Source organism: Ornithorhynchus anatinus, chromosome 4, assembly GCF_004115215.2.
Source record: "Ornithorhynchus anatinus isolate Pmale09 chromosome 4, mOrnAna1.pri.v4, whole genome shotgun sequence".
Classification (NCBI taxonomy): Eukaryota; Metazoa; Chordata; class Mammalia; order Monotremata; family Ornithorhynchidae; genus Ornithorhynchus; species Ornithorhynchus anatinus.
Genome location: NC_041731.1, coordinates 110,776,157 through 110,803,109, shown reverse-complemented (window position 1 = coordinate 110,803,109; position 26,953 = coordinate 110,776,157). Strand labels below are relative to the sequence as shown.

At 43.1% G+C, this 26,953-nt stretch overlaps 1 protein-coding gene across 1 annotated transcript in view; it reads left to right on the top strand.

Moving 5' to 3' along the window:
• Positions 1-266: 266 nt before the first annotated feature.
• Positions 267-26,953, top strand: part of AK5 (adenylate kinase 5) — a 291,825-nt gene continuing 265,138 nt past the window's right edge. The window contains exons 1-3 of the mRNA XM_029063973.2: positions 267-980; positions 6,178-6,364; positions 14,756-14,923. Of these exons, the coding sequence (XP_028919806.1) occupies positions 921-980; positions 6,178-6,364; positions 14,756-14,923 (415 nt within the window). The 5' untranslated portion in view covers positions 267-920. The remainder of the gene's footprint in view (positions 981-6,177; positions 6,365-14,755; positions 14,924-26,953) is intronic.

The window sequence follows — 26,953 nt, the reverse complement described above, 5'->3', positions numbered from 1 at the left end:
GGGAGAGGGAGAGGAGAGGGAGGTGAGAAGGAGAAGAGGGGAGAGGGGGAAAGGGAGAAGGAGAGAAAGGAGGGGGAGAGACGGGGGAGAGACAGAGAGAGAGAGCGTACTCCCGGTGGAGGGCGAGGGAGAACTGCAGTTGGGGAGGAGAGGAGTAGGAGGAAGAGGGGGAAACAGGTGAGAAGGAGAAGAGGGGAGAGGAGGAGAGGGAGAAGGAGACAGAGGAAGGGGGGAGGAGAGAGAGAGAGAGAGAGAGCTCCCGCTGGAGAGCGAAGGCGAACTGCAGTTGGGGAGGAGAGGAGGAGGAGGAGGGAAAGGAGGAGGAGGAGGGAAACAGGCTGTTTGCGCGTAGGTCCTGCCAAGCCCGCCGCCCCGCTGCCGGTGGGTCCCGGGGGGAGCGGCCGGGCCGTGCGGTCAGTCCTTCTCCCCCGGCGTCCGTCTCTGCCCTCTCTCTGCCCCTCCGTCCGTCCGTCCGCCTGTCCGTCCCTCCCTCCCTCCATCCTCCGGAGCCCCGCTGGCTGTGGTCCGGCGGCGGCGAGCGTGCGGGGGAGAGTGCGGGCCGGACCTCAGCCCGGGAGGGGCAATCCCAGCCCGCCCCATCCCCAGCCCCAGCCCCAGCCCCATCTCCATCTCCATCCCCATCCCCATCCCCATCCCCATCCCCATCCCCGACCAGGACGAGGAGGGAAAAGGGCCGGAGATACGGACGGACCCGGAGGCAGACCGCACACGGGCAGACAGACACAGAAAAGGGAGACACCATCAGAGACAGGGAGAGGAGAGAGAGGGAGAGCCGGGGAACCGGGGAACCGGGGAGCCAGGGAGAGGGCTCTCTCCCCACATTCCCAGCTCCAGCTCCAGCTCCAGCTCCATCCCGAAGGCCGGTCCTTCTCCTTCCCGGCCCCAGCTCGCCCGGCGGCATGAACCCCGGAGACGCCAAGGAGTACCTGGCCCGCAGGGAAATCCCGCAGCTCTTCGAGGTAAGGAAGAGGAGGAGGAGGAGGAGGAGGAAGAGGGGAGAGAGAGGAGGAGGAGGAGGAGGAGAGGGGCCCGAAGAGAGATGCCATACCCACGCTCACGGCTGGACGGAGAGTTAGCCCTTCTCCGCGCTCCCTTCTGCTGCGCCCCACGCTCTGCGCCCTGTCCCCTGCCCCTTCCAGCAGCTCCCCGCACCCTGCACCCTGAGTCCTGCGCCCTGCACCCTCCATTCTGCGCCCCGCTCCCCGTCCCCTGCCCCTTGCAGCCAGCTCCCTGCGCCCTGCACCCTGCGCTCTGCGCCCTGCTCCCTGAGCTGTGCCCCTCGCCCTGTCCCCTGCCCTTTTCCGCTAGCTCCCCGTTCCCTGCACCCTGCGCCTTACGTCCTGAGCTGTGCCCCACGCCCCGTCCCCTACCCCTTCCAGCCAGCTCCCCGCGCCCTGCGCCCTGCGCTCTGCGCCCTGCTCCCTGAGCTGTGCCCCGCGCCCTGGCCCCTGCCCCTTCCAGTCAGCTCCCCGTGCCCTGCACCCTGAGTCCCGCGCCCTACACACTCCGTTCTGTGCTCTGCGCCTGGCACCCTGAGCTGTGCCCGGCGCCCTGTCCCCTGAGCCCTGTCCCCTGAGCTCTGCGTCTTGCACCCTGAGCTGTGCCCCGCGCCCTGTCCCCTGAGCCCTGTCCCCTGAGCTCTGCGTCTTGCACCCTGAGCTGTGCCCCGCGCCCTGGCCCCTGAGCCCTGCACCCTGCGCTCTGTGCCCTGTCCCCTGCCCCTTCCAGACAGCTCCCTGCACCCTGAGCCCTGAGCCCTGCGCTCTACACCCTGAGCCTTGCGCCCTGCGTTCTGCGCCCTGCGCTCTGCACCCTGCTCCCTGAGCTGTGCCCCGCGCCCTGCCCCTTCCAGCCAGCTCCCCGCGCCCTGCACCCTGCGCTCTGCACCCCTGTCGTCGTAATCATAACGATACGACAATCATCATCAAACTATTTATTGGTTATGAGCTTGCTAGTGCCAAGCGCTGGAGTAGATAATCAGGTTGGATACAGTCGGAAACCAAGACGATCAAGTTTCAGCTCCCAACCGTGGAATGAGAAGAACGTCCACCGGGGTCTTCCTTCCCACCTGTTCCCCCTCCTCCCCATCCCAAGCTCTTCCCGTGGACAGGGGAGGAAGGGAAGGGCATCAAACCTCCGGCAGAAGGAGCAAGATAATAATAATGATCGTTTGGGTTAAGCGCTCACTATGCGCCAAGCGCTGTTCTAAGCGCTGGGGTAGATACAAGGTCATCGGGTTGTCCCACGTGGGGCTCGCAGTCTCAATCCTCATTTTACAGCTGAGGTAACTGAGGCCCAGAGAAGCTAAGTGACTTGCCCAAAGTCACCCAGCTGGTAAGCGGCAGAGCCAGGATTAGAACCCACGACCTCGGACTCCGCAGCCTGGGTTCTTTCCACTGTCGAGCTGCTTCAACCGAAGTGGGGAAGAAAAGAAGGGGGTGGGAAGTAGCAAACCACCAGGTTGAGAGATGAGAGCCCCATGTGGCCCAGGGGGACTGTGTCCAGCCGGGTTTGGTTGTAGCCACCCCAGCGCTTAGTACAGTGCCTGGCACATGTCTGCGCTTAACACATGCCGTCATTATGATTATGGAAGTGGATGGGGGTGGGAAATGGGAAAGCAAAAACAAAATTCCGCCGAACCATCGTTCTAGTTGTTTGCCGGGGCAATATAACCTAATTGCCTTGTGGAGGATAGCTCCCTCTCTTACAGGCTTTGGGTGAATGAACTCTTGAGCACGTTTTCCATCCGTCTGCAAAGACATCGGTGTGTACGTGTGGATGTGTGTGTTCTCCCAACCCCTCTTCCTCTGACTTCGGTTGCTTTATAACATCCTTTTCACTGGGGGATGGGAGTGAAATCACTTTTAGAATATGAGAAAGAGAGAGGGATTTTGTCACTCCACCGATCTCAGTCCCTGACTCCATCACAGATTATTTTGTTTCCTTCCTCTCCATATCTGAAGTAAAAGCAACTGGTGATTCCAGTTTTTGTTTAGGGAAAAAAGGCCATTTTCCATACCGTTAAGACTGAAGTGGGGGAAACCTACCTAATCACTATGAATTTCGGCATAAGCATCTATTCGTTTATTTAGGGAGACTAGCCGGTTCCCTGAAAGCTACAGTAGGCTATGAATATTTTCAACGTTAAAATAATTTCCCATAAGAGGAAGCAGACCGTGATTCCAAACTAGGAGGGGCTGAGACTAGTTCAGAAAATCGAACTAATTCAGAAAATCGAAAATTCAGATAGCCAGACTCGATTTTGTTAGGTTATGTTCGTGAGACATTTGCCAGGTTTTCAGTAGTTATCTAGGCATTTTTACAAGAAAAAATAATAGATTTACAAATAATAGATTTTTGGATTTTTGTTCAGATAACAGACGTTCAAAAATCTGCTTTAGATTACTCAGCAGGGTACTTCGTACGCGACTTTGTTCTAGTGTATTTTTAAAACAGGGGGTCATAATAATAGACTTCTTTTTTCATTCACCTATGCCCACTATCCTTTTGAGGTCTTCTCTGGAACCAAGGCACTCCTAAAATGATTGGAAAGAAAATGCAAGACAAGAACTGTACAGTTTCCTATTCCTGTGTTTGGAAGGTCAGGCTTGGCTATGGTAAAGGCAGTTCTTCTTGAACATTAATAGAATTGCTGTTCATAATTACAAGTTCCCAGCTTCAAAAATTATACATCCCAAATAATGGGATATACAGTTCTGAACACTTTAGTAAAAGGTATGAATACTTCTGTGAATATTGGGAAGTAGTGTGGCCTAGTGGAAAGAGCACGGGCCTGGGGGTCAGAGGACCTGGCTTCTAATCTCTGCTCTGCCATTTGCCCTTGGATAAATCACTTCACTTCTCTGTGCCTCAGTTTCCTCGACTGTAAAATGGGGATATGATACCAATTCTCCCTCCTCCTCAGACTGTGAGCCCTATATGGGATGGGGACTCTATCCAACCTGATTACTCCGTATCTACCCTAGTGCTTGGAAAAGTACTCAACACACAGTAAGTGCTTAGTAAATACCATAATCAATTGATTTATAATTTAATACATTTTAGTTGTAAAATATAATTTGCAAAATGGGCATGAGAAAGATATTTTATTTTTGTATCATTCTTGATCAAATAAACAAAGTGCTGAAAGAATACAACTGTTTCTTTGCTAATGAAGGAACCTTTTTCTGAATGGTATGATGACAAATCTTGAACCTTGTAACAACAAGGGAACAAGCGGGTGCACCTGATACAAGCAGAATATTTAATGTTTTACATGGATTTTTTTTCAAAATAGATTTAAGGTTTTGCTTTAGGGTAGGGATTTACTTTGCATACAAACTGAAGTTTTAAAAATACTACACCAGAAAATTCAAAATTATTGATGTGAGATACTAGGAACATTTAGCTGCAACCCTACCTGAAAGTAGGAGAATGACCCCTGGAGGCCTCTCCAGATCCATGATTCCATGGCAGATGATGATGATGGTATTTGTTAGGCGCTTACTATATGCCAAGCACTGTTCTAAGTGTTGGGGTAGATACAAGGTAATCAGGTTGTCTGATGTGGGGCTCACAGTCTTAATCACCATTTTACAGAGGTGGTAACTGAGGCACAGAGAAGTTACGTGACTTGCCCAAAGTCACACAGCTGGTGGATCTGGGATTAGAACCCACGACTTCTGACTCCCAAACCTGTGCTCTTTCCACTAAGCCACGCTGCTTCTCTTGCCGATCTAGCCACGGTATCGTTTCAAAATAAAAGAAGTGAAAAAGAAAAACACCAAGCATTACATCTAAAAGAATAATATGTTAATAGGGGCCTACCTTGTCAGTTGTTTAGTCTACTTTCCTCTCTTTCTCACTGACAAATGCTTCAGAGTAACCTACTAAGCCTCCAAATTGCATAAGTGGCATTATTTCACCAGACAATTTTCTTCTTCATCCAAGTTAATACATTCTTATATATTGGCTATGCTAAAAACTCTAAATAAAAAAGCCTGAGGCTTTGCCAACAGCTACTGTAATTATTTAATATTTTTGTGCTATCTATATGATGTTTTTGGATCAACACACACACATACACATACACACACCTTAAATGGAACAGAACCTGAGGTCCAGAACCTCATTTTTACATTAAAATCTTTTTTTTTCAAGATGTGGGAAATAGATAGAAAGGAACTCTAGGATGGTGTTTGAGGGAGCAGCATGACCTAGTGGAAAAAGCATGATCCTGGGAGTCAGAGGACCTGAGTTCTAATCCCAGCTTTGCCAAATGCTGGCTGTGTGACCTTGGCCAAGGCACTTTACTTTTCTGTGCCTCAGTTTCTTCAACTGTAAAATGGGGATTTTGACTGTGAGCCCCATGTGGGGCATGGATTGTGCCCAATTTGGTTACCTTGTATCTACCCCAGAGCTTAGAATAGTGCCTGGCACATAGCAAGTGCTTAAGAAATACTAAAAAAAAAAAACCAACCCAAAAACCTGTTCTCCCTCCTACCTAAGACTATGAGATCCATGCTGGAAATGGACTCTGTCTAACCAAAATGACTTGTATCTACTCCAGCTCTTAGAACAGTGGCTGAAACATAGTAAGCACTTAACACGTAATAAAACAAATGATACTAAGCTTTTTTTTACTGGGAAATAACTTACAAAAATAAAATAACTCGAAATCCCTTTTTTTAAAAAAAATTCAACATTCCAACATAGGAACAGTTCCATGATAATACGTTTAGAGATCTGAGAGCAATTAACAGTACAAATTCTTTTCAATTCCTGAAATTATAAAATGAAAAAATATTTTACATATGAATTGAATTTCATTTCCCTTGAGAGTCTTGATAGCAAGAATAATTGAAATTAAACTAAATAGTAAATACTATCAGTCAGGTCATCAGTAGCAGAATGAAAACTAGAGCAGTGATGGTGACTTTTTTGGAATTCACTGGGCTTCTGCTATGTCCTTACTAAATGTTAAACAACAATAAGTTTCGAGTGTCATGTTCTTATCTTCGGACCATGTTCCTTCTCTAATCAGAAATACTAATTCTATTTCTATGTAGAGACCTTTTATCTTGAACTAGGGGCACGCTTTAAGGCTCTATATCATTCATAAGTTTTATTCCATTGTGTTCCAATGTTGTGTTTCAGAGTCTGTTGAATGGATTGATGTGTTATAAGCCTGATGACCCAATCGAATATCTGGAAGGTTGCTTACAGACAGTAAAGGAACTGGGAGGATCAGAAAAGGTGAAATGGGATACTTTCATCAGTCAAGAGAAGAGGACATTGCCTCACCTCAATGGAGGTCAATCCAAGAGATCATTTTTCAGAAATGGTAATGTATAACTGGAGTTTTAAAATATACTTTTATCAAATATGACGTTGAAAAGCCAACTCTTTCCAATCATTTAAAGTGACTAGTTTTGCAACTCAAAATTCTCTTCAGATGTAACCCTATATAGTTAGCCCATGTATTCAAAGAAGAAACTACTGACAGTGAAGTTCCTTCACGAATGTGAAGTCTGGCTTAAAAGGCGAGACCCACTGTCACAGCTGCACTGTCCCACAGGAAAGCTGCTCCTCGTTGCAGAATGTTTAACGTTTCATGTTTCCAGTGCCTGGCACTGTTTTCTCTTTTGCCCCCTTGTCTAACATTCCTTACAAAGGTTTTGTTCAAAAGGAGTCATTCCCTTCTTCATGTTAGCATGCCAAGCAGGTCTCTCCTCAGCAGTTTACTCCCAGTTTTCAGCTGGGATGCAGAATTATCTGAGGCTTCATTTTACTCTGCCCTTATCTGGATAATGGAACAAAATGGGGTTTGTTTGTCTTTAATGCAAGAAACTACAAGCCAAAGCCTCTCTGAGAAGCAACTTGGTCTAGTGGAAAGACTACAGAACCAGGAGTCAGTAGACCTGGATACTAATACTAGTTCTGCCAGTTGCCTGCTGTGTAACCTTGGATTACTTCCCTGTGCCTCAGTTTCCTCATCAGCAAAATGGGGATTAACTACCTCTTCCTCCTCCCCTTCAGACTGTGAGCCCCATGAGGGACACGGATCGTGCCTGATAAGATTGTATTATATCACTGGGACATAGTAACACAAAACAACTGCGGTATTTGTTAGGTGCTTACTCTACACCAAGCACTGTATTAAGAACTGGGGTAGATAAAAGAAAATCAGGTCTAGCATAGGGCTCACAGTCTAAATAGGAGGGGCAACATCCCATTTTACAGGTGGCAAAACTAAGGCACAGAGAAGTTGGGTGACTTGTCCACGCCCACACAGCAGGAATGTGGTGGAACTGTGATTAGAACCCAGGTCCTCTGACTCCCAGACCCGTGTTCTTTCCTCCAGCCCATAATGGTCCTTAGAGTAAGCATTTAACCAATGCCACAGTTAGAATTATCATCATTCTGAAATCAAATCTCCTCCAGGAGGCCTTCCCTTATTAATTTCTAATCTCCCAAATTTACATACCCCTAAATGCCATTTTAGCACTTCTGTCAAACTTAAGCACTTAAGCACTCACAATCTCCCACAAACCATATGTTCGCATCTTTCATATTCTATCACTTGCTTCTATCTATATTTTATTTTAGTGCCTGCCTCCTGTGCTAGATTGCAAGATCCTTGAGGGATCAGGCCTACTAATTAAATTATGTTCTCCCAAGTGTTTTTAACTGAGCATTGTGTAGAATAGATGCTCAATAAATTCTCGTGATTAAACTGACTGATTAACCCAAATAATTGATTATCTAAACTGGGATTAATAGAATAATTGGAATGAATAAATTAGGAAAACAACAAAATCGGGCTTGCTTATCATGCATGGACATGAATACAGTATTTTTCAGTAATGATAGTCATAACATTTATTAAATGCTAACTATGGAATAATGAAATTGGACACAATCCCTGTCCCAGAGTGGGCCCACAGTCTAGTTTATGCCCACTTTACAAGTGCATAAACTGAGATTCCTAGCAGTTAAGCGACTTGCCCAAGGTCACGCAATAGGCCAGGGACAGAACTGGGATTCGAACCCAGGTCTCCTGACTCCAAGGCCCATGATCTTTCATATAGATCCTGCTGCCTCCCAAAATTTGGCTTTCTGGTTATCTGTATTAGGAACAGTTCAGCTAACCAATCATAGCTTCTAATGGAAGGGTTCGTGTTTACCGACTCTGTTATGTTGTGCTTTCCCAAGCACTCAGTACAGTGTTCTGCACACAGTAAGCACTCAATAAATACCATTGGTTGATTAATTGATTGGGCAATGAATATCATGATAATCAGATTTCCCCTTGTAATACAATATATTAAATTCTGCCATTCTTTAAGTTCAAATCTTTCAAATCTCTAGGGTATAATTTAGTGGACTATCAATCGATCGTATTTATTGAGCACTTACTGTGTCCAGAGAACTCTACTAAGTACTTAGGAGAGTACAATATAACAGAGTTGGTAGACCTGTTCCCTGCCCACCGTGAGTCTATATTCTAGAGGGGGAGACAGATATTAATATAAATTAATAAATTACAGATATGTATATAAATGCTGTGGGGCTGGAAGGAGGGATGAATAAAGGGCACAAGTCAGAAGGGCATAAGGGAATGGAAGAAGAGGAAAACAGGCCTTAGTCAGGGAAGGCTCTTGGAGGAGATGTGCCTTCAATAAGGCTTTGAAAGAGGGGAGAGCAATTTTCTGTCAAATAGAAAGAGGGAGGGCAATCCAGGTCAGAAGCGGTCGTAGGCGAGAAGTCGGCAGCAAGACAGACAAGATCAAGGTGGAGTGAGTAGGTTGGCATTAGAGGAACAAAATGTGTGGGCTGGGTTGTAGTAGGAGAGTAGTGGGGTGAGGTGGGAGGGGGCAAGGTGACTGAGTGCTTTAAAACTGACGGTAAGGAGTTTCTTTCTGATGTGGAGGTGAATGGGCAATCACTAGAGGTTCTTGAGGAGTGGGGAAACATGGATTGAATGTTCTTATGGAAAAATGATCCAGGCAGCAGAGTGAAGTATGGACAAAAGACAGGAGGCAGGAAGCTCAGCAAGGAGTGATAGGATAACTGCTTGGATTAAGGTGATAACAGTTTGGATGGAGAAAAATGACAGATTTTAAAGGATGTTGTGGAGATTGAACTGACAGGACTTAGTGATAGATTGAATATGTGGGTTGAATGAAAGAGAGAAGTCTAGGATAATTCCTAGGTGAGGGACTTGTGAGACAGAAAGGATGGTGGTGCTGTCTATAATGATGGGAAAGTCAGGGGAAGGACGGGAGTTGGGTAGGAAGATAAGCAGTTCTGTTTTTGACACGTTAAGCTTAAGGCGATGGCAGGAGGTAATAATAAGAAGGATGGTATTTTGTTAAGTGCTTACTATGTGCCACGCACTATTCTAAGCGCTGGGGGGATACAAGGTAATCAGGTTGTCCCACATGGGGTTCACAGTCTTAATCCCCACTTTATAGATGAGGTAACTGAGGCACAGAGAAGTGAAGTGACTTGCCTAGAATCACCCAGCTGACAAATGGTGGAGCCGGTACTAGAACCCATGACCTCTCCAAGTAAAGATGTCTTGAAGGCAGGAGGAAATGCAAGAATGCACAGAGGGAGAAAGATCAGGGCTGGAGATGTAGATTTGGGAATCGTCCACACAGAAGTAGTAGCTGAAGCCGTGTGAGTAAATGAGTTCTCCGAGGGAGTGAGTCTAGATCCTTGAGGGACACCCATAGTTAGGGGGAGGGAGGCATAAGAGGAGCCCATGAAACAGAGAGATAGGAGGAGATCCAGGAGTCAGTGTCAGTGAAGCTGAGGTTGAATAATGTTACCAGGAGAAGGGGGTGGTCCACAGTGTCGAAGGCAGCTGCCAGGTTGAGGAGGATTAGGATGGAGTAGATGCCATTGGATTTGGTAAGAAGGAGATCATCTGTGACCTTTGGAGGGCGGTTTCTGTGGAGTGAATGGGATGGAAGCCAAATCGGAGGGGGTCAAGGAGAGAATGGCAGGAGAGGAACTTGAGACAGCAGTCGTAGACAACTTGCTCAAGGGGTTTGGAGATGAAAGGTGTGAGAGAGATAGGGAGATAAATGGAAAGAGCAGTGGAGGCAAGAGAGGGTTTTTTGTTTTTTTTTTTTAAGATAGGGGAGACTTGGGCATGTTTTAAAGCTGTGGGGAAGAAACCATTTTAGGGCAAACCGTTGAAGATGGAAGTTAGGGAGGGAAGAAGGGAGATGGCAAGTGTTCCTTGTCAGAAGCAGTATGTGGGCAAGAGAGCAGCAGCGGGACAGACAAGATTGAGGTACAGTGAATAGGATGGCAGTAGAGGAGTGACTTATGTGGGCTGCCCATAGTAGGAAATCAGGGAGGTAAGGTAAGAGGGGGCAAGGTGATTGAATGATGACTATAAGTGATTGACTAGGTGATTGACTATTGCTTTACTGCACCATTTAGTAAGGTACTGCTTCAGAATACTAAATGTTTCCTTTCATTTTTCCGCTTATACCCACTCCTCTTCCTAACTTCGGCATCATGGTTGACAACACTACCACCCTCCCAGCTCCAGCAGCTCACAACTTTGGTGACCCCTTGGAATCCTCTCGTTTCCCTCCAACTTTCGATCTGCCTCAAAACCTGCCATTTTTCTTGCACAATATTTTCTTGGGCCCCCTTTTCATGTCAATACCTATTGCCCCTACAATGATTGAAGCTATCATCTCCCAGATGGACTGACTGCATCAACCTCCTTGTTCTCCCTGACTCCAGGCTCTCCCCTCTTCAACTTGACCATCTTTCCATAATGTCAAATGGAATGCATCACTCGACTCTTCAAAAATCTCTAGTGTACACACAGTTTTGTTCTTCATCAAAAAATAATAATAATGGTATTTACTAAGCGCTTACTATGTGTCAAGCACCGTTCTAAGTGTTGGGGGGGGGATACAAGGTTGTCCCATGTGGGGCTCACAGTTTTAATCCCCCCTTTTACAGATGAGGTAACTGAGGCACAGAGAAGTTAAATGACTTGCCCAAAATGACACAGTTGACAAGTGGTGGAGCCAGGATTTGAACTCGACCTCTGACACCCAAGCCCCTGCTCTTTCCGCCTGACCAATGGCTTCAAGACTCTTCATCAACTGTATCCCGCTTACCTTGACTGTCTTTTTTCCTCAACATCCCATCTTGTTCTTCTAATACTAAGTATAGTACTACTTAAGTGCTTACTATGTGCTAAGCATTGTTCTAATCACTGAAGTAGATACAAGTTAATCAGGTTGGACATAGTTCCTATCTGACAAGGGGCTCACACTTTTAATCCCCTTTTTACAGATGCGGTAACCGAGGCCCAGAGAAGTTAAGTGACTTGTCCAAGGTCACACATCAACATGTGGTGGAGCCAGAATTAGAACCCAGGTCCTTCTCACGCCAAGGCCCATGCTCCATCCACTAAGCCACGCTGCTTCTCCTCTCCTCTCCTCTTTATTTCCCTCCCTCTCACTCATTCCCTTTCCTACCTGGAACTTTCTTCCCTTCTTATCTGCCGCACCATGTCCCTTTCTCATTTTCAAAGTTTTCCTGAAAATCCACTTCCTCAATACAATTCAGTTGCATTTATTGAGAACCGACTCTGGGCAAAGCACTGTACTAAGTGCTTGGGAGAGTACACTATGACAATAAACACACACATTCCCTCCTCCTTAAGGAATTCCATGACTAATTGCTCTAGTTCATGCCGACCCAGCAATCATGACAGGTTTGCTAGATAACAAATAAACACAGTTCTCATTGAACAACATTGGCATTCTAAAGGCTGTTAAATCTGCAAAGGCATTGATTATGCTTATCCATGCAAAAAAAAAGCTAAACTAGACAGAGAAAACCATAGGAGAATTTGGGTGAAATGTGGGGTAGAATTGAAATTGCTTACTCTTTCTGATGCCTTTAATATCTTGATTGGTTTTCTTATTTTTTGGCATCAAAATAATTTAACAATTCCATCTCTTTCGTATTAGTGTACTTACAGGATGCTGCATGGTTTAGTTAATTAGCTGTCAAACTGTTCTGTATCTAAAAGTGTTCCTTCAGACAGTTGACTAGTTATTAAAAAATGTTCCATCTGCCCTATAATAGTAAGAGCCAATTTTATTAAACTCTTGGGCATTTGCGGTTTGTGGATTTTATTATGAATGTGTTGGATGCTGGAAATTCAAAACAACTAAATGAATACTGACCATTAAAGAGTTTTCATTCCTGTTCCTCATCATCATCATCATCATCAGTGAGATTTATTCAGCATCTAGTGGGTAAAAACCACTTCACTAAAATCTTTGGAGAGTGTCAAAAGGAGCAAAACACATCATCACTGCCCTCCAGGAGTTTACAATACAATTGGGTGGACAGGAAGACAAACATTATTTGCAAATAGTGGAAGTATTAGGAAGGTCAAAGAGAAAAATCACACATAATACAAATGTATCACGATGAAAACAGTTGTGTAAATTATTGACTATCAACAAATCTTAGAACAGTGCTCAGTGCTTAAAACAGTGCTTGACGCATAGTAAGTGCTTAACAAATACCATCATTTCTATTATAAGCAAATTTTAAATATATACATATATATATTTATACTATATGTGTGTGTGTGTGTGTGTGTGTGTGTGTGTGTGTGTGTGTATGTGTTACAACTGACCCACTCGGGTAACAGGACTGTGGCATTACTGTTGCTGAAGAGGTCACACATTTGCATCATGGTTTAAGACAGATCCTCTTTATTAAAGCAATCCACTGATCCCACATGCCAGGAGGCATCATCTGGGATTCATACATGACAGGATCTAGTACCCAGAATCATCTGGTAGATGCACACTAGCCCCATATGCCAGGGTGCACCATCCCAGCATCATCTAGTACATGCACACTGGTTTCACATGCCAAGGTGGACCATCCCAACATCATCTGGTAGACACACACTCACCTCACATGCCAAGAGACACCATCCCGCATCATCTGGGAGTCGCACACTGGCCCCTCATGCCAGGAGGTAGTGCCCATAATCATGTGGTAGATGCACACTGGCCCCCCGTGCCAGGGTGCATCGTCCCAGCATAATCTGGTAGCCACCCAGTAGCCCCACATGCCGGGGGCACCATCCCAGCATAGTGTGGTAGACACACACTGGCTCTACATGCCAGGATGTACCATCCCAGCATCATCTGGTTGCCACACACCGGCCCCACATGCCGGGGGCACCATCCCAGCATAATCTGGTAGACGTGCATCTTTACAGCAAAGGATTGTACCTTCTGTAGCTGAAGAAATTCAAACTCCCAAATGTTTCCCCAACTCCTTTTCTTAGTTCTCAGTCTAACAGAGTTCTGCATGATGAGCAAATTCCTCTTTCCTTTTAATAATCATTAATAATATTTGATCATTTTAATACTAAGTATGGTATTTAGCAAGCAACTTAGCTTTTCTATGCCTTAGTTTCCTCACCTGTAAAATGAGGATTAAATCCTACCCACCCCTCCTTAAACTGTGAGCCACATGTGGGGCAGAGACTTTGTCTGACCTCCTTTTATCATATCAATCCCAGCGCTTAGTACGGTGCTCTGAACAAAGTAAGCACTTAAGAAATGTCGTTATTATTATTTTTACTTGGTATGGAACCAGGGTTGCCAACTGCTGAGAAGATTTTTGTCCAAAGCGTAAGAATAAAAATGACTGACTTTTAAACATTTTTCTACAGGCAGATCAAAAACAAGAGAGAAGGCGTTTCTAGGGACAGGAAGTGGTGGAGCACGATGGAGTCACATCAAACTCCTCATTCAGGCACCCTCTGCTTTGCGGTGTGAACTGGCGGAAAGAGCCCGGGCTTGGAGGTCAGAGGTAATGGGTTCTAATCCCGGCTCCGCCACTTGTCAGCTGTGTGACTTTGGGCAAGGCACTTCACTTCTCTGGGCCTCAGTTACCTCATCTGTAAAATGGGGGTTAAGACTGTGAGCCCCTCATGGGACAACCTGATTACCTTTTATCCTCCTCCCCCCAAGCGCTTTGAACAGTGCTTGGCACATAGTAAGCACTTAACAAATGTCATTATTATTATTATTTAAATGAGGCAACAGCAAAGCAGAAGTAAATGTGGCAGATGATCTGTGTGGGCAGGGATTGTCTCTCTATTGCTGACTTGTACTTTCCAAGTGCTTAGTACAGTGCTCTGCGCACAGTAAGTGCTCAATAAATATGACTGAATGAATGAATGAATGAATCCTGCCACTATGCCAGTTAATCCGCTGCCTAAATTTACAGAGGGAGGAATGTTCTCACAGACATTACCAGGCCAACCAGATTTTTTTTTTTAATTTAAATGGTGTTTGGTAAGTGCTGTGTGCCAGGCACTGTACTAAGCACTGGCGTAGATACAAGCTAATCAGGTAGACACAGTTCATGTCCCACACGGGGCTCACAGCCTTCGTTTCCATTTTGCAGATGAGGTAACTGAGACGCAGAAAAGTTAAGTGACCTGCTCAAGATCACACAGGGGACAAGTGATGGAGCAAAATTAGAATCCAGGTCCTTCTGATTCCCAGGCCCGTGCTCTATTCACTAGGCTACACTGCTGATTTTGGCCATGTAATTCTCTCTGCTCTTTTCTTAATTTAGTCGGTGCAAAAATAATTTAATTTTGCTGCTCGTTTTCCTGCTTCAAGATACATTTACTCTTTTGCAGTGATGCCGGACAACCTTAACTTCCCTTATCGGCGATATGATCGGCTCCCTCCCATTCATCAGTTTTCCATAGAAAGCGACACGGATCTCTCAGAAACCGCTGAGCTCATTGAGGAGTACGAAGTGTTTGATCCGACGAGGCCACGTCCGAAAATCATTCTTGTCATAGGTATGAAGACAGACCTATTAGTAAAATCCTTCTACAGTAGGATTTATAAAATCAATGTACAAATTTAATTGCAAAAGTCCTAGTTTGTTCCTTCTGGAAAAAGTTGACAAAAAAGGACTCTAGGTGGAAGTCCTTTTCAGCAAAATTACCAACAAAAAATATTTAATTTTCATTATTGCATAAAATCTAAAGTTTGTTTCTGACAAATATCTTAGCAGTCTTCTTCATTTTATATAAGGTCTTTTTACTCATTTTCAGTTTCAGATTTCGGGGTGTGGGAGGGGGTGGTTTGTGCCTAAAATTCACAGTACACATGATGAACTTCATAGACTCTTGAACTCTGCGTTACTATTGCATCTCAGGAAACAAACGGTGATGTGCCACCCTTGTACTGGGACCAAATGGGAAGGGAAGAGGAGTAGCATGGCATAGTGGATAGAGTTCGGGCCTGGGAGTCAGAAGGTTGTGAGTTCTAATTCCGGCTCCACCACATGTCTGCTGTGTGACCTCGAGCCAGTCACTTAACTTCTCTGTGCCTCAGTTGAGTAAAATGGGGATTGAGACTGTGAGCCCCATTTGGGACAGGGACTGTGTCCAACCTGATTTGCTTATAACCACCTAAGCAGTTAGTACAGTGCCTGGCACATAGTAAGTGCTTAAAAAATACCGCAATGCTATTATTACTGTGACCAGCAGCCTACTCCCCCATGATCTGTTTAGAAAGAAAATGCCTTTTAAAAAATGTTCCACCTCCCATATATAATAATAATAATTATTATTATGGTATTGGTTAAGTGCTTACTATGTGCCAAGCATTGTTCTAAGCACTGGGGCAGATACAAGGTAATCAGGATGTCCCACGTAGGGCTCTCAATCTCAATCCCCATTTTACAGATGAGGTCAATGAGGCCCAGAAAAGTGAAGTGACTTGCCTAAGATCACCCAGCAGACAAATGGCAGAGCCGGCATAGCAGCGTGGCTCAGTGGCAAGAGCCCGGGCTTGGGAGTCAGAGGTCATGGGTTCGAATCCCAGCTCTTCCCCTTGTCAGCTGTGTGACTGTGGGCAAGTCACTTCACTTCTCTGGGCCTCAGTGACCTCATCTGTAAAATGGGGATTAACTATGAGCTTCATGTGGGACAACCTGATGACCCTGTATCTCCCCCAGTGCTTAGAACAGGCTCTGCACAGAGTAAGCGCTTAACAAATGTCATCATTCTTCTCCAGCGCTTAGAACAGTGTTCTGCACATAGTAAGCGCTTAACAAATACCAACATTATTATTAGAACCCACGTCCTCTAACTCCCAAGCCCCTGCTCTTGCCACTAGGCCAAGCTGCTTCTCTATTGATGCCAGTCTTCCAAAGTGTGATTTATACATCTGTTAAATATGCAGATTGTACTTTTTTATTATATAATTCCAATGACTAATAATTCTAATTCAAACCAAGTGCCAGAAAGACAAATTGTAGGATGTCAGCGAATTACTGGAAATTCCAATTCCTTTCATCGCCTTTTAAGAATGCAATCTATAACTTGAAACTACAGGTAAAGCCAGCTGATGACAGTGACATAACCAGCATTTAGCACTGTTGGACAGTATTTTAGCCCAATTGGAGCCTGACTTTCCCACCAGAAGTCAACAGTGTTTGGTGATCAGAACAGTGCTCGGTGCTTAGAGCAGTGCTTGGCATATAGTAAGCGCTTAACAAATACCATTATTATTATTTCCCAGTCATCATGCTCTCCCTTTCTTTCATATTATTTTTTTAATGGTATTTGTTAAGCGCTTACTATGGGCCAGGCATTGTGCTGTACTATGCGCTGGGGTAGAAACAAGATAGTCAGGTTGGACACAGTCCATGTCCCACATGGAGGTCACAGCTTTAATCCCCATTTTGCAGATGAGGTAGATGAAGCACAGAAAAGTTAAGTGACTTGTCTAAGGTCACATAGCAGACAGGAGGCAGAGCTGGGATTAGAACCAGGTCCTTCTTACTCCCAGGTCCATGATCAATAGGCCACGTTGCTTCCCAGACATCGTATACCTAATTAATCTTCAGAGCTGGTGAGCTTTGTGTATATGTTTTTTATGGCTGTAGAGGTCAGGAACCTGAGCCAGTTTTTATAATTTAAAACTAGTATCATTTTACACAAATGTCCCTTATCTCAGGGTGCAATCCAGTGCAAAAGAGAGAAGCCCAGAATTACAAAAATCCACTATAGTTCATTAAGAGGATTAATCAATACATTTGCCAAAATGTAATTCCACATGTGTAAATTTTGGCAAACCAGGCCACAGAGAAAGTTGGCAAGAACAGTGAATATCTGTAGTTATACTGTACTCTTCCAAGCGCTTAGTACAGTATCTGCATACAGTAAGCCCTTAATAATTATGATTGATTTTCCAACTTACTCGTAACTGGTGCAGAAAATTTTAGAACAAAAGAAACACTACACTGGGGAATATCGATGTTTTATCATATCTCATATTTAGTATCTGAGATTGGCAGCATTTGGTTTCCATGATATCCATCCTCCCAGTTAGAATTTACCCTCCGGCATAGCTAAAGCTTCCTCTCATAATCTACTATGAATTTACCTATTGCCATGAATCCCTCAGAACTATTCTTGAAAGCTCCAACATGCCCAACTTTGTTCTAAAGTAAGAAATAATTGTAGACTGGTAAAGACTGATACAAAGTATGTTTGTGGCAAATTATGCAACTACTTTCCTTTTAAAATAGAAATTTTGACAGTCATGACAAACTCCTGATATTATCCCCTGGTTCATCTGGCACAAATCACAATGCTGATACTTCCTAAATGATAAGCAATCATCAAAAAACTAATGATGAAAAGGTAGTTTTCTCTTAATCTGGAATTAATCTTCTGGTGAATTTATACATATTTTGATGTTTCCACAGTCATGGTTTGAATGGTTTGAATGAAAAAAAATATGAACATTGAATGCTTCCATTATAAGTTGTTCACAGTCATTCATTCATTCAGTGGTATTTATTCAGCGCTTACTGTGTGCAAAACACTGTATGAAGCACTTGAGAGAGTACAATACAACAACAAGCAGACACACCTGACCACAACAAACTTACAGTCTAGTGGATGAAAAGAGTCCTTTTAGATCTTAGGAGCCTAACCTAGTTTTTGGTTTGTCTTTAAAGATGCTTTTATCAATAGTGACTAGATTCTGACTTGGTGGCATTCATAAAAGCTTTCTTGGACTTCTAATTTCACTTTGTTCAGATAGGAAATAACTAGAAGAAAAGTCTGGCTGGAATTTTTTGAGAAGTATCTCAGTTGGAAAATTGTTAAGAGTAAGAAATTTACAGCTACCTTGTGGCACGCTCCTTCTGGGAAGAAGACAACGAAGGAGAACAACCTTAATAAAATACATGCAATTCCACTAAGGTTTGAGAAGTGGCAGCTGAATTTTGAAAACTTCATTAAATTTGAAATTGTGAGATATCCAAATTGGATTATTGAAGAGAGTCCTGCAACAAGAGGCACAGGTTTTTCTGAGTGCCTTAATAGTCATGGTTTTCTGATATTTGTAATGAGAATACATTTGCATTTACCATGTGGTGAAGTCGGTGAGCTCCTGGTTTAAAATACAACACAAAAGAAATGATTCATTAACAGGCGGAGCTGTTAAACTAAATGAAAGCATGTATTCAAATTTCCACTGTTAGGATAGTTAACATAGCACACCTAATTATTTTATTCCAGTGTAGAAAACTTTACTAACTCAGCAGAATCAGCAGTAGAAGGATAAACATTTTCATTTTGAAGCTTTCACTGATGGTCATACTGCCGATTCTTTTGCTCTTCACGGGCAGGTTGGAAAAATAAAGAACTGATGAAACTGTTATCCATTTCATTCTCCATGTCAATGATCGAGCAGAAAATTGCTCCCAGAATTTATGCAGCATATAGCTGGGGTTGTTTTAGTCCTATGAAGTGTGGTTTATGTATTTTAGCAAACTACTAATGCTGTACATCAGCCATTTTAAAATTCTTCACTGTTTTTCCATTTTCTTGCTCATCCACAAAGCTGTCTTCTCCAACTCAGCTAATTAAAAGATAGGATTTTCGCTACTAGATGGAACGCAACCTCTTATGTGCTACAAGACCTATGCCAGATTGAAATAATTGTGTGGAGAGGTCATGAAGCTAAATACCACATCTTGGCTTTTTTCACAATAGCATCTGGCTGGTGCATTTGCAGTGATTTTACATCTTTTGTACAAGTAATTAAAAAGATGTTCATTTCTCTTTCCTGGTACAGTCTGAGCTCTAAAAATGAATTTTGTTCCATTAAGCAAATGACAGTGGCAGAAAAGAATGAAGTCTGGAAGACCAGGCTTTTCTTTTCAGCTGCACCGTATTCAACAGGTCATGTGTTTGAGGTACAATTTGAGTTGAACTTTTTTGACTCAGAGTGGAATCATGATTTTGTTAAGGACAATAGGCAGTGGCCGGTTGAATAAGTTTAATAGATAGGGGCTGTGGGAAAAGAGAGAAAAAAGAGAGATAGAAAGTGTTGAAAAGAAAGAAAAAAAGCTATAGTTCATACCAATAATAAGTTCAAAGTAAACAAGGAAGAACTAATGAAGTATTTAAGATCTAGGCGAGATGGGATCTAGGTTACTGACTCTAATGGCTTTCTAACACAGCCCCTCAATTTTGTCCTCGCCTACATGACATCTGAGCACCTGTTCAAGGTTACCAAAGAACACTATGTTAGAAACGATAATTTTTTTAAAAAAACCCTCCAAAAGATATATCTTAGTGGAATATTGTCTTCTTTGCTTTGAGATAAACAAAAATTGAATAGGTCTTCAAATGCTACATCTTTGCTGATTACATGTACAGAGCCATTGTGTACCGATTACATTTACAAAAATGCCAATAGACAATGCTGCATCTCTTTAAAAACGGAGCAAGCACAAGTATGCTTAAAATTCACTTTTAAGGACAGAAAGCATGCGGGCTTTGGATTTCCTGTGAACTGCACTAGCAGCTTGTTTCTGAGAAGAAAAATGTGTGGGAGAAATGGAGAGGGAATGCGTGATGATCAAGTGATAAGAGGTGGCAGAAAAAAATTATTGTGCTCTAGGGACTGATGCTTGGGTGAAACATTCTGGTTGGGGGTGGGGAGAGCTCTGAATCCAGGGGTCCTTGGCAGCATTCCAACAAGCCCCCTCCTTTGGCCAAGGCTGGTGTGCATGGAACTGAACACTCTTTTCATGAGCACAGTGAGGAAGGGACTGTCTGTCACACATTGGTCTTTTCAGACACACCAACCCACATGAATAAAACCTCACTGTCAGTGATAAGAGAGTCTCCTGCCAAGAATGATGGATGAGCTTTCTGTCCCAAGCCTCAAAACCAAAAGCCCTAAGTGATGGAGTTGATTACAGTGTGGCCGTGAAAGAGCACGGGACTGGAGCCAGAGGACGTGAGTTCTAATCCCAGCTCTGCCATGTACCTGCCGTGTGACCTTGGGCAAGTTGCTTAACTTCTCTGTTCCTCAGTTCCCTCATCTGTAAAACGGGGACTGAATACCTGTCTCCCTCCTACTTGGACTGCGAGCCCCGTGTGTCCCATACGATTGACTTGCATCTACCCCAGCACTTAGAACAGTGTTTGAGACATAGTAAATGCTTACCAAATACCATTTAGAAAAATACCAATATTGCTACGCCACTTACTCTCTTTCATCCTTGTCAGTCACGTTCCTGATGGGGCTCAGGGTGCAGTGAGTTAGGAGGCAGTGTTAAGCTTCACCAAGGAGATTGAAATTGGGACCTCTATGTTGTATAACCACATATGAGAATCAAAATCAGTTATTTAATAATAATAATAATAATAGTATTTGTTAAGCACTTACTATGTGCCAACCACTGTTTTAAGCACTGGGGTAGATTCAAGGTAATCAGGTTGCCCCACTTAGGGCTCACACTTTTAATCCCCATTTTGCAGATGAGGTAACTGAGGCACAAAGAAGTTAAGTGACTTGCCCAAGGTCATACAGCAGACAAGTGGCAGAGCTGGGAGTAGAACCATGTCTTCTGACTCCCAAGCCCGGGCTCTTTCCCTTAAGCCATCCTGCTTCTATCTGTATTTAATGCTACTAATGGAAGATATAGAAAAATGGGAACTCCACCCGGGAACCAATTCCTGGGTCTGAATAGTCCCTAGCCACCATTGCTGAACCCAGTTCCCAAACAAGACAAGATCAAAGTTGGAATTTAATTAATTTGACAAATCAGAAGTCCATCAAACCAGAATACTAAAGTCAAGGTTTGCAGGGTAATAAAGTCATTGATGTCCAAGTCTGTCGAGGCCAAGTCAAGTCATGTCGAGGAACAGTTAAGTGCTTACTATGTGCCAAGCTCTGTTCTAAGCACTGGGGTAGATGCAAGTTGATGCTGCTGGACAAAGTCCCTGTCCTACATGAGGCTCACATTCTTAATTCCATTTTACAGATGAGGTAGCTGAGGTCCAGAGAAGTTAAGTGACTTGCCTAAGGTCATACAGTAGACATGTGGCAGAGTGGGAATTAGACCCCAGGTCCTCCGAAACCCAGGTCCATGCTCTATCCACTAAGCTACACCACATAGTCAGATACCATATGCAAGTCTGAGAGCTGTGTTTGGAGAAAAAGCTGAGAAATAGGGTTTTGTCCAAGATAGCTTCTAAATTAAGATACTATTCCAGATAACCCCAATTTCACTTCCTTTTTACCCAGATATAGTTTAAGTGAGATACATTTGTTGGATGAAGATTTCTCCCAGCTGGATCTCAGAGAAACAGGCAGGCAATACCTCACAGCGAATTGGAAGCTCCTAACAGACTGATTTAACTTCACTCTGACCTCAGGAAAACATAGTTCCAACCTGAAGGGATGTGGACTTTTCCCACTTATTGGCAGAAAAGCCAGCTTCCTCCCAAAATGTTTCCAATAATTCTGGTGGGGGAATTTGTCCTTCCAATAGGCTGGTGACCTTGCTGTCTTACAGGCAGAGAGAAATGCAACATGTTCCAAAGTTCACACAAAAGTTTTTTATGTGCATTTACCCATTTACAACTGAATCGCCTGCAGCAGAGTCATTCATTCATTTGTTCATTCAGTAGCATTTACTGAGCATTTACTGTGTGCGAAGCACTGTGCTAAGCATTTGGGAGAGTACAATACAACAATGAAGGAACACATTCCCTGCCCACAACGAGCTCACAGTCCAGAGGGGTGAGCAGTCCTGATGCTATATTATAGTGTTATAACTCTTTGGTTTCCACTGTAAAGAAGTTCTTCAGAAAGAAAGCTTCAAAACTGATGACAAAGCCCCAGTGGAAAACTAGAACCCAGGTCTCCTGACTTCCAGAGCTGTGCTCTTTCCACAGGGGTACTTACCATCAATAGTCATCTTTGAAAAAGCAAAACTCTGAGCACAACTAAATCAGTCGAATTTACTGTTTTCATTTTCATTTCATTTTCATTTGCTTTTCTTGGAACTTTACACATTCATTATTTCTACCCTGACCTGAATCTGTTCAGAACAAAAGAGTACATGTATCTATCCATATGGAAAGATAGAAATGCATATATAGATGTCTATCTATGTATCTATATTCACATACATGCAGACATAGACTGTAAGCTCATTGTGGGAAGGGAATGTGTCTTTTTACTGTTGTGTTGTATTCTCCCAAGAGCTTAATACAGCACTCGGTATGCAGTAAGTGCCCAAAGATGATTGACTGACATATAAATATATATATATATATATATATATATACACTAAGAACATTTCAGAAAAATGGGAAAAGACATGTTTTCTTCTGATGCAATGTCTATTTCCTCTTTTAAAAGAGATGGTTCTTAATCTCATTTCCGAAGAAATTCCTGCTGAGGTTAGAGTGGAAAATCTGCCGGGATTCTGATGTGATCTATGAACAAGGAGGGCAAGTCACTTACCTTACCTGTGCCTCAGTTACCTCATCCGTACAATGGGAATTAATACTGTGAGCCCCATGTGGGACATGGACTGTGTCCAATTTAATTAGTTTATATCTACCCCAGTGTTAAGAGCAATGTCTGGCACACAGTAAATACTTAATACCATAAAATGCCACAAAAATAAGTAAAAATAGCATAAAAAAAGAAGAGGCCAGATTGCTCAGACACATCTGTATAGGCTTTTCTTCCCCATAAAGAACACTGAACAACCACAAGGTTTCCAGCCCGCATCCAAGAAGAAAGGTGAGATGCAGAAATATGTTAATTTACTTTGGCATCTCCTTGGCTGGCAATTTCCTAAGGAGAATCGTATTGGACCACTTACTACTCCAGAATCACCATGTGACTTTACAGTGCAAAGTGGCCTAACAGATGTAATCTTTATTGCTTGTCGAATACCAAAATTATGTCAGACACGACCTCAAAATTTCAGTAAATCTGATGATAGATTTTACAGAGGTGTTTGATGGTGGCAGATGGCTTAGATGCTGGCGGCCACGTAGACATTCACATACGTGGATATATATGAGTATCCTTCACATTCAAAGTTGTCATCAATCCATCAGTCAATCAATCATATTTTTTATGCATTTACTGTGTACAGAGCACTTGTACCAAGTGCTTGGAGGAGTAAAATATAATAATAAAACAGAGTTGGTAAACTCCTTCCCTGCCCTACTGGTTAAATTTACCTTTGGGAGTTTGTGAAGTTGAAGCCAATGTGGGATTAACAATCCCAACCATATTGCACAAAAACAAAGATTGTCCTTTAAGGCAGTTACTAAGGAAATATGGTTGCCCTGAGAAAATTTTCAAGATACTAAGATAATGCCAAGATGCTCTGGTCAGTTGAGTCGATGTTGAAAGTTGTTCGTTTACCCCTTTTCCTCTTCATTAATAGAGTAAAGCAAGGTGGCGTAATATATTCAGTTTTCTTCAGCCTATTTTACTCACATACTTGGGTTTGAAACAAGAAACTCGGAAACTGCTGCTAGGATTCAGAATTGGTCCTCTGGGATATTTTTTCAACTCAACAGATTATAAGCACCATCAACAGCCCTTGAAATAGCCATACTGCATTGCCATATGTTGGTGATTATGCTCTGGTTAGACAAACTCAAGTAAACATGCAGCCAATTAAAACGCATTGCAGAATCAGCAAAACACAAAGATTATACCTAGCTTTCCCTATACTCAACTGAAGATTTTCACTGTGAAACAAAATTGAATAATTACTACCGATTTCAACTCTCTAGGCAACCCAATATGTGATGATGCATAGACAAAGAAGGAGAATATTGTCCTGGATCAAGAAAGCTAACATATGCTCTGGATAGCTAATAGCATGATATCAACTGGCCACTGAGCTTTAGTTGAAACTAAACTAGTTGAACCTAGTTGAAACTGTTGTAATGTCGTTATGGCTGTGACTAGGTACCAGCCACAGATTATTTCTTGAATAGTATTTAACACAATGCCAAGTACATAGTAAGTGATCGATAAGTATTGTTATATAGAAAAATCCTGACTGCAACACCAACCTGCCTATTGCTCTAAATGGCAAAATGGGCCTGTAAAATGAGGTCTCGGATTACAGACAGTCACTTTGTTGAAATAATGCCAATCACATCCCACTTTCCGTGTGGGGAACATGTGAGAAGAATAGGTGATAGAGGGAAACTGAAGCGTTTGTTGCCGAGAGCTGAGGTTTGAGGGGGTTGGTATTTGTTAAGTGCTTACTTTATACACAAGACTGTGCTCAACATTGATAATCAGATTAGATACCATCCCTGTCCCACCCTTCAAGTCTAAGAGAGAACATGTGTTTAATTCCCATTTTACAAATGAGGAAAATGAAGCGCAGAGAATTTAAGTGACTTGACCAAAACAGGCAAGTTGCAGAGTGAGATTAGAACCCAGGTCCACTGATTCCCAGGCCTGCAACAACCAGTCAATCCATCAATCAGTGGTATTTACTGAGCACTTACTCTGTGCAGAGAACTATCCTGAGCTCTTGGGAGAGTACAACACAAGTAATGACAGAAAAAACACTTTAGAGAGATGGTTCCGTGAAGCCCAAACTAGAGAAAAGCATCTACCTGTGGACTGCTAGAAAACAGTAACAACTGACAGCCCGGATTGTTGTGTCATATTCAGAAATGGGATGACTTTTAGACCAGAGACATTTGGAAGTAGTGGATTCCAAGAACCAGCAAGTGCACACATCTACGGCAACAGTACAGCAAAGAACATTTTCTTGTGTTTAGTACAGAAGAGACTGTTGGCAATGGATACATATAGATGAAAAGACTTAATAATAATAATGTTGGTATTTGTTAAGCACTTACTATGTGCCGAGCACTGTTCTAAGCGCTGGGGTAGACATAGGGGAATCAGGTTGTCCCACGTGGGGCTCACAGTCTAAATCCCCATTTTACAGATGAGGGAACTGAGGCACAGAGAAGTTAAGTGACTTGCCCACAGTCACACAGCCGACAAGTGGCAGAGCTGGGATTCAAACTCATGAGCCCTGACTCCAAAGCCCATGCTCTTTCCACTGAGCCACGCTGCTTCTATATCTTATCTGTATCTTTCCAGCTACACCCACATGTAAAAAATCTCAAATCACCCCCCCAAAAAAATCTCACCGTCAATAGGGTCATCTTGAATTTCTTATATCACTGTCCTTCATTGGTGAAAAATTACTTTTATCATTTAGAGGTATTACATTAAAAGCATCTTAGACATTCCATGATTGTGACATAGTTTGCATTTTCAATTTGCAGAGATACTAAAATTGATAACTTAATTTTGATTTTAGATAAAGCTCAGTTGTCTAATTATGTTCCAGTCAATGCAAATTAAACATTCCCAGTGCAATTATTAGAAGTGCTTTAAACAAAATTACATGCTTATAGTCAATAATTTATGCTTAAATAGCTCCAACATATTTTAATGTAAGAAATATCCATCAAACCGTTAGAGTTCATTTGAAATTTATTCTGAGTCCTATTTGTGTTTGCCAGCAAACCCTTCTACGTACTTGGAATTTAGATTTAACTAGAACTGTCATCAAATGTGTTTCTTAAATACGATCTGTGACATTCTGAGAGATACAGAGTATCTCCAGTTTTACATGGACTGTTTCTCAGATACAGAAATCATATGGACCTCTAATTCTTTCAATCGTATTTATTGAGCGCTTTCTGTGTGCAGAGCACTGTACTCTAGTACCAATTGACCACTGGAATTTATTGAGCACATAATGTATGCAGAACACTGAGCCCATTGTTGGGCAGGGATTGTCTCTGTTGCCAGATTGTACTTTCCAAGCACTTAGTACAGTGTTCTCCTCCTTTCCCTCAGCTCCTCCTCCCTTGCCCTTCCCCACTCCTGCCCTCTGCTCTTCCCCCTTCCCCTTCCCTCAGCAATGTGCTTATCTGTATTTATTATTTATTGCCCTATTTATTTTGTTAATGAGGTGTATATCTCCAGGATTCTATTTATCTTGATGATGTTGTCTTGTTTTGTTCTGTTTTGTTTTGCTTTGCTGTCTGTCTCCCCCGTTTAGACTGTGAGCCCATCACTGGGCAGGGATTAGAAGCAGCGTGGCTCAGTGGAAAGAGCATGGGCTTTGGAGTCAGGGCTCATGAGTTCGAATCCCAGCTCTGCCACTTGTCAGCTGTGTGACTGTGGGCAAGTCACTTAACTTCTCTGTGCCTCAGTTCCCTCATCTGTAAAATGGGGATTAAGACTGTGAGCCCCACGTGGGACAACCTGATTCCCCTATGTTTACCCCCGCGCTTAGAACAGTGCTCGGCACATAGTAAGCGCTTAACAAATACCAACATTATTATTATTGTCTCTATCTGTTGCCGAATTGTACATTCCAAGCGCTTAGTACAATGCTCTGCACACAATAAGCGCTCGGTAAATACTATTGAATGAATGAATGCTCTGCACACAGTAAGTGCTCAATAAATACAATTGAA